Source organism: Miscanthus floridulus, chromosome 4, assembly GCF_019320115.1.
Source record: "Miscanthus floridulus cultivar M001 chromosome 4, ASM1932011v1, whole genome shotgun sequence".
Taxonomy (NCBI): Eukaryota; Viridiplantae; Streptophyta; class Magnoliopsida; order Poales; family Poaceae; genus Miscanthus; species Miscanthus floridulus.
In genome coordinates, this window is record NC_089583.1 from 108799982 (window position 1) to 108814014 (window position 14033).

Below are 14033 nucleotides of genomic sequence, written 5' to 3' on the forward strand. Positions count from 1 at the left end.
GCATTCCAAAAATACAGAAAACAGTAGTAATATCTGTATTGCTGTCAACTACGGATAAATACACTGATGCACAATATCAAACAATACATGCGCCCAATACGGACAAGACAAAAATACCAACAGATAAATGCACCGTGTCAACATTACAGCAACTTGAGGACAACAGGAATTTGCCAGCCCAATTCTGCAACAATCAGGACAATAGGAATTTGCCAACGCAATTCTGCGACAATCAGTCAGATAAGGCTATACTTCTCAGGACCCCACTTTATTAGACGCACAAAAACAAGGCTTGCCGCAAATAATCTACTATTGCCATATAATAACAGGCCTCAAGTACAATGTCCTGAACAACGTGTACATATCACCAACACTACTCTTCTGTATAATGGAAGCATCATCCCTGTCCGAGCACAGATAAATAGCTCAAAAGTACAAGTCACTAGCAAAAACATGGTGTGCGCAACAGTCAAGCTACTTCCCTTGCGTCATCCAAAAAAAAATGTGGCCTAGGGACTTGCTGTTCCCGCTGACCAAGCTCTTAGTAACTTCATAGGGAATAGCTGTTGCACCATACATGTGCCTTAAGGATGTCAAGCACCCTACCGGTGCTCCATGTTTGCACAAACTGCTGATGACGAATATATTCCAACAAGATATATGCAAGAGTGGAAATACTGCCATACTTCAGGGCATTAGTGGAGTAAGCTGTTTGCTAAAGAGATCACCAAGGGCTCCACGAACATCCATCTGAAGCATAACCACAAATTAAAGCTCTGGTGTTGTCGCATGTTTCGTTGATGGTACCTAAAAACTAAACGACATCTGAGAAAGTACGTACCTGATCACAACAGATAAGTTTGGTAATTAATGGATAGAACTCTTTCAGGTGACTTTTGAAGATCTGAGCATCCATGATGCACATTCCTTTCAAAACCTGAAATGCAAACAAAATTTCTTGTCAGAGCATAAACAGATTATCCTAAAACATGGATGAGAATTTCAAGACCTAACATAAAGCTTCCAGGATCCAGACATATACCATGACAATAACAGGTGCCCGTAAGTCTAATACACGATGTATGTCTGCACTGGCAGCCTCCCCAGTGCTAGGCCGGAGATCAGACGCCTCTTTCAAAATCTGCCCGCAAAAAGAAACCAGCTTCCCTTCTGCTAGGTACTTGATCTTTTCCTGGTCATCAGATTCCATATTCAAACCATTTGTTTCCTCAGTGGAGTCCTTTTCGCCCTGCTCCACTGTTGATTTATGGAGGATATCTAAATAAATTGTTGTTCCAGCTAGTTCTTGCCGGAGAAGATTCAGTGGAGGTCTACACAAATTTAAAATGTTAGAAACTGATTCCTAGATCAACAAAAGCAAAAATCATTTGGTCTTCAGGTCTTACCTTTCTGGAGGTATATGGTGCATCCTCGTCCGAAGATTTGAAGGTGAGTTATACGAAGAAGCAAACTCTAGGAGTGAGAGCAAGATATCCATTATTGCTATCTGTTGTGTGGCTTTTAGCCTGCTCCAATACCTCTTCTGAAATGTTTCATCGATAGTTAGTCACAATATATCAACCCAAGTAGGGCTGGCTAATATATTAGGGTGACGAATTCCTTATTTGCTACTAGAATTCTGATAGTCCTCTATTGTATCACAGACAAGGTGCATCCAGACCCACATTGTCAGAGAGACAATGGATGGACTCAGATCTAAGAGCATGTATATAAAGTGGAAAGTGCTTACCTGTATGCTGTCAATTGCCCCAAGCAGCAGTAACTGTGTGATACATTTGCTCCTGACAGTTTCCATCATAGGGCTCTCTTCCTCTTCAGCCTTGTCAGCCTCATCATCATAAGGGGCCTAGATCAACAAGCACGAAGCCAAAGAAGAAAATGTCAGTACTTCCATACTAGGCATACTAAGAAATGTTCATAGCTAGTTTTTGGATGCCATATGAGCTCATATGAGCTGAGCGCTTTAGCCTTCAACAACGACCAGATTTTTGGAAGAGTGGAATAGCAGAGTTTAGTAAAACTAACTCGAAAACTTATTCAAAATAATACATTGAGTACTAATGAAGACCCATACAATTGGCTGTCACAACAATAGAGTAGCATAATATAAGTTCATTAACCATACATGGTACCATAATAATTACGAGTCCATGTAATACATCTCTTGTTCACATACCAAATGGACTCAGGTGTCAGCGAGTTAACATACAAACTATTACAAAATAACCAGCATCCTTCGTGAGATGGATCAACACAAAATTTGAGAAAAGACCAAATAAAGCAAATATGTTTTTTTTTTCTAGGAATGCATGGTCAAATACCCTCCGTTCCAAATCATGTCGTTTTGGCTTTTGTAAGTACAAAGCTTTTGCTATGCACATAGACATATATGCTATGTCTAGATACATAGCAAAAGCTATGTACCTAGATGACTTATAATTTAGAACAGAGGGAGTACTAGACTACTAATGCCCAAACCATAGTACCTATGACCTATCAACATGTGCTGGAGGAAAGAGCATACATATACCTTCGCTAGTGAGGGTGGAGTAATATCATCTGTTCGACCTTTTGATTTGGATGTAAGACTTCTGACCAAAAGATTATCCATCATATTGCCCATAATTCTTTGTCCAAAGCTTTGTCCACGTGGGGAAACAGCAGGTTGTGTTCTCCCTGATGGTGACGGTAAACCTAGATGAATACATAAATTGTGTAAACCTTTCATATTCCAATCTGTATGGAATTTACTAAATTAGTGCATCAAAACAGCGATATGAACACCTCAGATCATGATACCTTCTGAATTCTCCAGGCTAGTTTGTGGGCCTGCCTCTGGATGACTATGCTCACCATTATTACTGATGGAGGGTTCCCCCCGGCTGCCATGGTAACTATTGCCATGTGCATTGCTTTCTTCTCTTGAAAGTAACTGCTGGTTGTTTGATTTCTGAAATCCTAATGAATTCAGCAGTTCAAGAGGCTGAGTTGTGTAGGATGCATCCCTGACAAGTGATATCAACAAAAACGAGTAAATAATGAGAAGTAAAAAAAATGGTAGGAACAAAAATTTCAGAAAATACCTGATACTCTTTAGTAATGTTTCCCAATCACCATCACTGAATTGGTGACCACCAACTTCAATCAGATGAACTAAAGCGCCAAGAGCAATTGAAACAACAGTTTGGTCTGTTTTTTTGGCACACTCAAGCAGCAAACTGAGAAGAGGTGGAAGCATAAAGGATACCTCCTGTGTAAATGCCACAATCAGACGATGACCAACCAAACAAGTTTCAGTGTGATGTCAATGGAATGTAGGGGATGACCAGTTTTCATCACACTGAATATTCTGAAATGCAAAGGATGTCCATGAAGCAACTTAAAGAACAACACATGTTACCTTATAGAATGTATTGAAAAGGTTGCAGATTAACTGCAGCGAATGAATGCTAGTATCACGAAGCCAATCATCCCCAGAAGAAGAAAGTCCATCCCTTCCAGCATGTCTTACATGATCAAAAATTGGAAACAGTACACGATGAAAAATACTCTCCCAGAAGGGAGAAGAGAACTTATGTCCTCTTTCATTCAACAAATCAAACAACACTTCCAGTGCACAGTGTCTGACTTCTGGTCTGGAGTCCAAAGTCAAATCAGACAAACCAGCCAGCATAGGAAACCAGTAGTGCTCAGTCACATCAAAATTGGCCTCTGGAACAACATCAATAGGTTTAACAGCGCCGTCTGGAATGAATCCCTGTATGATAGAGATAAATGAGACAAAAAAGTCATCCCCAATTCTAATGAATATGCAGGTGAATGTTACAGATAATCCAAACCTCTGCCAAACGATCTTCACATATACGCAGGAGAGCAATAGCCTTCAAACTAATCCGAGGAGTGCACTTGTTATTTGCAAAACCAATAAGACAGTTGACACAATCCATGAAGCAATCGCCAACAACTTGGTCAAAATGTTCCAAGATAACTGTAAGACATCATTTAGCTCACGAAGTCAGCCAATAAAATTTCAACATTGGTAGGATATAAGCTGGGTAAGGCACTTTACGAGCCAGCTATATAAATTCCTTATTTACCTTGTTCTACATTTTCAAAAGCACTCTCAACAATTGATTCATCCTCATCATCAGCCGCTGCAGTAAATATCATGAATACACAACGCCACCCTGACTTTATGCTACCAACTTTTGACTTGATCAACTGCATGTACATCCAGCAAAGTTTTTACATGTAGCATCATTTGATAAGAAACACCAGATCATTACATTTCATAGATGTGTCAAAATTCATGCATAAGGGCATACCTGAACAATGCAATCAACGATTAAACCTCGGATTTTTGAGTTGTGGCTATTCCTCATTAAAATGACAAAAGGCTTCAGTATGTCACTCTGAAATGTGAAGTTGTTTAATTCAGCACGCTCCAAGTACTTCATACCAAGCTGTCTTAGTGAATCAATGGCATACATTGCAACTTTCTCCTCATGGTGGCTTCCAGCAGCAATAAAATGCTGGGCCAACACAGACCATATTCTAGCCCACACCTACATTTCATGTATAAATGGTAAGTTGTTGTGGGCTATGGCAGATTGCATGTTCAGACCAACTTATTTATCACTTCACACAATTATTGTCTAGGAAAAATGGTGTAAAATGGATGGCACAGAGAACAAGAAACAGAGCATACCAGCCGTATACGAGCCATGTTATAATAGCTTATCTCTACAAGCTTCTGCAAGCTAAAGACACGAGCAGGTGTTTGTTTTAGCTCTTCAGCAGAAACACCACAAAGGGCGGTGAAGAATTCAACAATTGAATCACTTGGCAGTTTTACACTGTTTACAAAGATTTGTTCAGCAGGCTTCCCAGCCAACTCTTTCAGTGATTGGACTACAGAATCCCTCGATATTTGATTTGATCCCAGCATTACAGTTGCGGAAATTGAAGGATTTGAAGTGATATACTCGAGTCTCGAGACACATTCTAAAACAGCATTCCAAGTATCTTGTAAAGCATCCATATCAGTGTCAGCTAAACCAAGAAGAGTCCTCAGTGCCTCGACATTTTTACTACGCATCTCCTTGGGAGCATGCAAAAATGTAAACCTGCAAAATGGTTATGAAAGAAAAGGGTAGCATTATATCTATATATCTCTTATAAAGCTAATCCCCACTACAAGTCTATCTCAACATGCAAGCCATCCATATAATCCCTATTAACTATCCATATCATCTTCCACTAATAGCCATGCCATCCCACTAACTTCCAACCTCTTAATGCAAGCTATCCACATCATTTTCACTTAATTTCATTCCAAATTCTTCGCAATCTCTGCAGCAACGCGCAGAGTATCTTCTAGTTGCTACATAAAAAGTAAATGCAGTTGCACTATATGAAGAAGTTCAAAGGATAAACCTACCTCACTAAGGATGTCAAGAAAGCATATCGCATGGTGTCCATCCCGAGAACACGAGTAAGATGGATACCAGCACGAAACCCTTCCATGCATGATACAACCCTAGGCTTACTGTCACCTTCCTCCATGGTCACAGAAAATGTTGCAAGCAAAGGCCATCCTACTGCTTCAAGCATTGGTCTAACAAGCTCAACCTGATGTGCAACGTAGAAAACACCTTTCTTCTGTCCCTGGTTTTTGAAAAGTGCTTGGGTCTGTTTGATGATCTTTTCACTCTCTGCCTTTGTATCACTAGCTGACTTCAGTCTTGGAAGGGCTAGATTGAGGATATTGACAAGACGGCCTCTTTCTTCTGTTTCAGGTCTCTTGGTGGTTTTTGAAGTATCATGAGAATCATCTTTCATCTTTATCTCTTCCTTGACAATTGAATCATAAATTTCTTCCAAGAGCTCCTTTGGGGCACATTCTTCTGCATCACTCGCAGTGTTCATACGAACAAAATCTGATTTTGACATCTTAGGCCATACCATTGGATTATGTGCATCAGTATTCAACATTATAACAGCATAAGCAAGAACATAAGCAGTATCTGCATTTTTGAAAAGCTCAGGATTATCAGCACAGTACCTGCAAATAATCATATCAGCATCTGAGGGTCACTGGGGGGAAATCTTAAGGAAAAATGTGTTGAGTTCTATAAATACATATACACCTACCGCTCAGCAAACTTTTCCATTATGCGATCTATCTTCTGTGCTTCACCGGGAAGGCGAAATCCTCTCAGGAACTCACGAATTGCAGCATCAAACTTCAACCCTGAAAACTTCATGGAGTCAACATAGGCATGCATCACAGCAAGAGGGAACTCCTCGTGTTGTCCCAAGTATTCACCAATCATAACCTGCATATAGCTAACAGAAGTTAGATGTATGTACACCTTTTTGACAAATAACATTAAACAATAGTTATATTGTTACAGCAAGACGCTCAATGAAATCTCGAAATCACCTTATCCAAGCTGGGATTGCTCTTGAGAAATTGAGCTACAGATGATGCCTTATTTTCTATCAATTTATTTGACAATAAATATTCAATCCCTTTAGTTGGTTTACGATTAAACTGCAAAACAATTAGGTGAAGGTGTCAGTTACGAACTAAAACATTCAAGAAACAATGTGATATTTCAGTTCCAAAGTGGTTATAAAAACTGCAGGCATCCCACCTCTGAGATTGCAGCCTCCATTGTCGACTTATGAGCTTTGGCTCTCTCAAACTGATTCCGACCATCCTCTTGGCTCTTCATCTCATCAGTTGCCAAGCTCCTCGAAGCATCCTCTTCATGAGATTCAACAATGCTCCCTTGCTTTGAGGAATCTCTTCGAAGTTGCTCCCAATCAGCCAATGACTTCAGAATACTCACCAAGCACTGAAATAAAAAATCTTCATGTCAAACTAACAATAAACAAGAAATTATAAAGGAGGCTCGAGTAACCTGAATCATAGTAACCTGGAGAGACGAGCCTTTTACAGAAACTGTTTGGGATGAGGCAATGGAGTTAGTATCAGCAATTTGAGATCCTTGTGCTATTCTTGAGAGTGCACTAACCTGGTAGGAGACATATTATCAATCAGATGTGTTACAAGCCAAAGAAAAAAAAGACTGAGAAATTCAGAAGCTATGCTTTGTGGATATGTGAAATAAAAAAAACATATGATTACCGTGCGTTCAAAAAGATTTGGTCCCTCAAGATCACAGTCATAGTTCACAAACACATCTGCAAGCATTTGGGGATCTTTGCAAACTTTCTCCAATATCCTGATTGTAAAATCAGTCAAATAACATCAAACATAAATGTACTAGATGTCTCCAATGACCAAACTGTGTCTGTTCATGCATTATGCATGCAGCTGAGATTCCATAAAGGAAAAAGATAATCACCTAAGAACACTAGCCTTCTGGCTGAGGGGGCTATCAGAGCTATCCAAAGACCTTAACACTATCAGAGGAAAGAAGACACCAATTTCCCCCTGCACCAACATTTGAAAAATTCAAAGAATGTAATGGTACCAAAAGAAACATAACACAACAAACAATATTTCCATACATGAGTCCTCTTAATAATAATTTTACCTTCAGACTCTCTCTAAACCGGAGCAACAGAACTGAAAATATACCGCAAGCATACTGTAATAAAAGAAGAAACGTCAACTTAGCAAGATAGCCCACTCTTCAGAAATGATCAGTACCGTCACACCAAGTATGATGAAAACCAAAACTGAATGAATTTCAATTTTTTTACCTGAAAAACAACTGGCAACGAAGAGACAGATGCTCGCAGAAGAGCATATGAAAGATATGCTTTGACCGAATCAATGAAGTGGAAATTTTTTGTGAACGCATTGCTGACTCCCTCTAGCAATCCCTGAAGAGAATGGCTATGAATGACATCAAAACAAACAAAAAATAAACATTATCAACCCCAAAGAAGTAAGCTAACCTGTAGTAGTTCGAGTGATAGCAGCCTTGTCTTGGTAGCAACCTCATCGCTCTCTTCTTTCATGCTCATCTAAAAGGATGACAAAACGCAGGAAGGATATAATTGTTACTTTCATGTAGCTCTCACTAAAGTAACATTACTCAAGCAACCAACCTTGCAGAGAGTTCGAAAGAGCAATAGTGCATCACGCTGTATTATATTCACAGTGTCCAGGTCAATTCCACTGGAAAAACAGAGGGGGGGGGGGGGGGGGGGGGGGGGGGGTGCAAAGGTAGTTAGTTACTGCCACATCATAGTCCCGGATGCATCGCCTTAGACATGCAAAAACCCAGATACTAAGCACAACTTAAAACAAGCTTAACGAACCGTGACACTTTCTTCCCATCTTCAAGTTCAACGGCCTTGTCTAGAACAGCTTCCAGCCCCTGCAAATAAACTCTTTGAATTAGATGGAACCAATGCAATGCATGAGACACATTGGGAAGTTCCGATAGCAACAAGAGATCAAGTTTCAGTACCTTAATATCTGCTCCACCTGCAAGATTCTGAAGCTCTTCAACAGATGTTGGAGGTGCTTCAGAAGGACGGTTCATGGACAATGCATCTCCCAGAGTAACTTTTTCCTCATCTTGGCTATCAGTAGATATTTCTCCATTTTCAGATTCCTTTGTGATAGATGAAGGCGTATCTTTAACCACAGAGCTTGCAGGTGATACAGAAACCTGGAACCAAGAAAGTAAAATAATACCTAGAGAAACAACCTCAACAGATCATTTTCTTATGCACAAGATAAGATATGCGGAAATTCTTTACCTGCTCAGATTCCATTCTCCTGAATACAATGCTGATCATCTGGGTTAACATAGCCTTTGAGGTAGCCTGGTTCACAGGGCTCTTGCTAAGAAAATACAAATGAATAAATTATCATACAATGTTATAAAGACGCAACAAGCCAACATACTGCAAATAAGAAGATAGCGATATAACAGGTACCTATTAAGAGCAATGTTATAGCATACTCTAATGACCCCAAGCAATGGCTCTCCATGAACTGCATTCCAAAAAACAGAATCAAACGCAAAAGATGTATTGAGGATTGCAGCTTACATTGTACTTTAACAAACGAATATAACTACATGCAGAGCTGTTTTGGCCCCCACTGACTTTGGAGCAGTAAAATATAAGAATTTATTAACAACTTGCAATTTATTTTCTTATATGATTGTTATAAAGACGCTTGCACATACAGGAAAAAAAGTATGAGAAGGAACATTGTACAAACTAATGCATGCATGTTGCAGTGTTATGCATAAGCTTAACCGCCTAATGCATAATGTCATTATCTATAACCTCATATCTCCTAAATGCATTTCAAAAAACAGCATTAGTTAAACTTACCTAATAACAAAATACTATGGATGTCTCCAAGAGATAATAACAAATACTAGGAGTAAAGAGAATATGCTTGTAAAAGTTACCTCTAAACCTATTTGAAGCAACAGCATTGAGAAGCACTTTCAAGACTTGGAGAACAGTACTATAGCACAGAGAATAATACTCATGTTAGTACTTGATCAAAAGTGTGACACGACATTATCTCAGTTAATGTGATGTATACCTGTCAGAGGAGGTGTTATCGACGCAACCGCATACCATGTTCAGGATGTCTGTAAATATTGGGGAATTTTTGCCACCTTCTAAACCAGGATCGCCTTCTAAATGGTCATAAGCAATAAGTTTCTGGTAACAGAAATTGAACAACTCAATCAGAATGGATTGTTGAAGATGTGTCTATTGCGTTTTCATAAAACAAAAAAAAAGGTGGTACAGATATATTAGCGAACTGATTCTTGGTTCAAAATGAAATGTGGTGGAAAAGGAGCAGAAAAAAGCACACTGATCTGAACTGCTTTGCAACTATCGTAAAATCCACACATTTAACTCCACCCCAAGTAACTTAGCACTGCCCAAACTCTTGAGTACATGGCATAAGGGAAAAATTATGGAAATTGATTTATGCATGGATTATGGGCAAGATAAGATAGCACCAAATGTCCAAATCTCACATCTGTGTAAGCATATAAGCAATTACTGCACAAGGATCCAAATTCAGTGTTACATGAGATGTATATGATGGCAACATATAACTTAAATGGACGTATTTATACATCATATTTCTGAATATTAGATAATGTGTAGCATAGCATCCTATCTTATTGAACCTTGTCAATGCATAATGTAATATTGATGTATCAACTTAATGTCTAGACAGCTACTTGTTCATACTGCACACTCATTTTTACCATCCTGAGTTCTATCAGTCTTCATATAACAACAGTCTGTGTTACATCACAATCTTCTCAAAATTGTAAATAAGTCAAATGGCATAAACCTGGAACTATCTACCATCTCTAACCCAAACAACCAATTCAGGGCCTTGGCTCTGCGGTGTACAAAATGAGGACTGGTCGATACAAGTATCTACCCTAGACAAGGAAACGTGTTTCTATCCTGCTAACGTCCAAAGCATCCATGGTGCCAGAGCGAATGACCCCTCCAGTGACACCATCACAGTGCTCGACGTCAATGCAACACGTCTGACGATTTATAAGCCTCAGGCATGCAAGGCAAGCAAAGGAAGAGCAGAAATGGGATGATGATGATGATGATCAGTAATTACGTGGAGGCAGTCGAGCGCGGGCTCGACGAGCTTGACGTGCTTGGTCTGGACGGCGAGGCGGAGCGGCTGCAGCACCAGCTCGGCCTGGGGCCCGTCGAGCACGCGCCCAGCCGACGCGAGCGCCTCCGTGATGACCGCGCCCTCCGCCGTAGCCCCCTTGATGCTATCTGCAACGACACGAGCCAAGCAGAGGCCACCACAGCTCCATCATCAGCCACCACGAGATCCCAATGCGCGGGAGGAGAGGGAGGAAAGGGGCCGCACGCACGCACCGAGGTATGACTGGATGGATTGCTGCAGCGCGGCGAACTTGCCGCGGTTGGCGGCGCACTCCTTGAGCATGGCCTCGAAGGCCCGCGTGACGAACCCGCCCGCGGCGCCCGCCATGGCCGCGGAGACGGGAGGAGGGGCGGAGTGGTTAGATCCGAGGAGGGGGAGTGGGCATGGGATGGAGAGGGCGCGAGATCTGGAGGGGGTGCGAGATCTGAAGGAGGAGACCGCGAGCCCCCGCTGCTGTCCTCGGCTCGGCGGGGGGCGGATCGGACCTGGTGGTCTCGCACGCACGCTCGCTCCGCTGATTTGCCTTCAGATTCAGACGCTTTCGGTTTCAGCAGACAGATCGCCAGGACCATCTCTGAAATTTTTTTACGCAGGCATATGCTTGCCTTGTCACGGCGTACTGCCGTGACCTACGGTACTGTGCTAGTAGTAGAGCTAATGTCCCCCAGAACACGAACATTAGCTCCTCTTAATTTTTCTGCCATGGACTAAAAATTTAGGGTGCTGAAAGTTGAAGAAAAAGATGTTGTTGATTTACTACCATTTGTACCTGTGGCTATGAAGTTTATCTTGATGGTCTATGTGAGTTTTCTTCATAGTACGTTCGAGATTATTATAAGCTTTTGCATCCTGATGCAAACATTATGACTCATGAGTTTATAAAGAGCGTGCCAAGATGTTCATTCCAACTTCATCACCTTTCAGCATGTAATAGAAAGTCATAAAAAGAGGAATGAGAAAGGCACTTTGAAATGCGCGTTAATGGATATGATTCTTCGGCTGCTAAAAAAGTTGCAAGAATCCCACCACTCACAACTTGAAAGATGCATGTTCATTGATCTAGGGTTTTTATAGCCAAAGTACCAATTTTGTTTCATGTACATGTGTTTGTTAGTGCTTATTCCCTCCGGTCCCTCCAGTTTAAGGCGCATAGATAAACGAAGATTCAAAATTTAGAATTTTGGACCAATAATTATCCAATATTGTTTAACTATTCTAATACAAATTGATATGGTTAGATTTGTAATCAAATATACTATCCAATAATCGTAAGCTTATAATTATAAACAAATATACTATAAAGCAGATGAATGGTTAAAAGTGTAATTTGGGATATCATGTCATGTGATAATACATCTTAGGCTTGGTTCAATGGAGTTTAGGTTTTTTTTAGGGGAGCTCAATGGAGTTTAGGTGATGCATAAAAGATGGTGTGTCATAGAAATTATGCGAAGAGAGAGATGCGTTTCATCTAAATAAAACTTTGTATGCACTATTACCAACACATTGGAAACTAGATCACCGGGGGTGTTTTGTTTCATTCTTATGCTTTGGAAAATGAGTGAAACACCACTGGGAGCATTTCCGTCGCAAAACAACATACAACATTTAGATATTTAGACATGACACTATGCACCGTGGATTTTGTTTCATTTCTTCATAGGAATGGACTTATAAAATAAAACGGACGAAGTATTGATTCCTCGGTGGAGTGCGATCCGGTCGCATGGAGTGAGTGAATGAAAGTAAAAACATGTGAAGCAAAAATTGTACTGCTACTGTTTATTTGATTATGCGGCTCATCGATAGAGCAACTTTAGACTTGTAGTGAGGTTTTGCTTTACAAAAGATTATATAGATAAAAATATACATAGATTATATAACTTCGTCTTTTAATCTTGTTTCCCCTATTTTAGCGATAGCTGTGTTTTGTTCTTTTGGGTTATGACGATGAGTACCAGTAGCATTTTAAGCGTCAATACGCTTACACATAGGCGATGACGCGGCATGGGGTAAACAAATTGCTGCTGGATAAGTCAATTACAAAGCGGACATGGGTGGATACCTAATTCCGAGGGAGAGAAAGAGAGGAACAGAGTGCGGCTCTATTTTCGTTTACACGAGGAAAACACACGGCCGTCGGGCAAGGGCCATAACAGGTTTGATGGAAATTCGAGGGGCCATAGTCTCCATGCCTATTTGGTGCTACAACAGCGATGGAGCTTGCTAGCGGCAGTACGTCCAGACACTCACGCCTATAGCCGTTTCTCACGCGGCTTCGCGTGCCTACATGAGGTCCACTGCCGTCCGAATGTCACCAGCATTGAGAAAGAGGGGGAGGGGGCGGTGGATGCCCAGTCGACAGTCGGGAGGAGACACAGAGGAAGGCAGCAGAAAAGTGAGGAAGAAGATGCAACACTCTATCTACTTTTGAAACATCCAAATGCAACAATTGCAAGATACGCCTGAAGACTGATGAAACACTTTGAAACATGCATCTAAAACACTTGCAAAAACACATGAAAAACAATTGAAAGCCATTGTAAAACATACGCAACATTCAGATAAAACACTTGCAACATAAGCGTGAAACATATGCAACATCCAAATAAATACACTTGTAAAAGGTCCTAATGGCTTGAGGGGGTGAATAGCCTATAAAAAATTCTACAACAACACTATGCAAAGCAGTCAGACAAATATGAGACGAAGCGAATGTTGCGCTAGTCTACTAAAAATGCAAGTCACTTACCACAATTCTAGTTGCTATTGTCTATAAGCACTCAAATGCTATGTCACTACACTAAATTAGTGAGCTCTCAAAGACTAACTAAAGAGCCTCACTAACCACTAAACATGACTCTTGCTTGCCCTCGAAACTAGCTACACTAAAGGGTCAAGCTGCACTAAGAAATGTAAATGCGCGGAAAGGAATGGAGTGATATACCGCCGTGTAGAGTAATGAGCCAATCACAAAGGAGTCAATCAATCATAGGAATGAATACCAATGAAGATCAATCACCTCGGAATCAAATAATGATGCAATAATTTTTTATCGAGGTTTACTTGCTTGCCGGTAAGCTAGTCCTCGTTGTGGCGATTCACTCACTTGAAGGTTCACATGCCAAACCCTTAATAGGGTGCCACACAACCAACATAATATGAGGATCACACAAGCCACGCGTAATCCACTAGAGTTTCCTTTCGTGATCTCCCACGGAAAAGGCACAAGAATCCCTCACAATGTCGATGATTGAAGCCGACAACAATCACCAATAGCCGCCTCAACAATCCACCAATCACCGGGCCGTCTAGGTGTCGGCAAACATCAAGAGTA

The 14033-nt window shown here is 40.8% G+C and overlaps 1 protein-coding gene across 1 annotated transcript; it reads right to left on the bottom strand.

Moving 5' to 3' along the window:
• Positions 1-114: 114 nt before the first annotated feature.
• LOC136550283 (brefeldin A-inhibited guanine nucleotide-exchange protein 5-like) lies at positions 115-11241 on the bottom strand. The gene is made up of 32 exons (XM_066541804.1): positions 10909-11241; positions 10637-10803; positions 9575-9696; positions 9435-9493; positions 8950-9007; positions 8770-8854; positions 8475-8678; positions 8323-8381; positions 8110-8179; positions 7957-8025; positions 7759-7881; positions 7590-7643; positions 7398-7486; positions 7178-7274; positions 6966-7064; positions 6681-6884; positions 6467-6577; positions 6175-6359; positions 5462-6085; positions 4730-5147; positions 4347-4586; positions 4119-4242; positions 3861-4009; positions 3422-3778; positions 3105-3271; positions 2821-3026; positions 2552-2715; positions 1751-1867; positions 1407-1543; positions 1043-1331; positions 842-937; positions 115-750 (listed from the first exon to the last, which is right to left on the bottom strand). Exons 1-32 carry the CDS (start codon positions 11021-11023, stop codon positions 688-690), a joined length of 5121 nt encoding a protein of 1706 aa, XP_066397901.1. The 5' UTR covers positions 11024-11241; the 3' UTR covers positions 115-687.
• Between the last annotated feature and the right edge of the window lie 2792 nt (positions 11242-14033).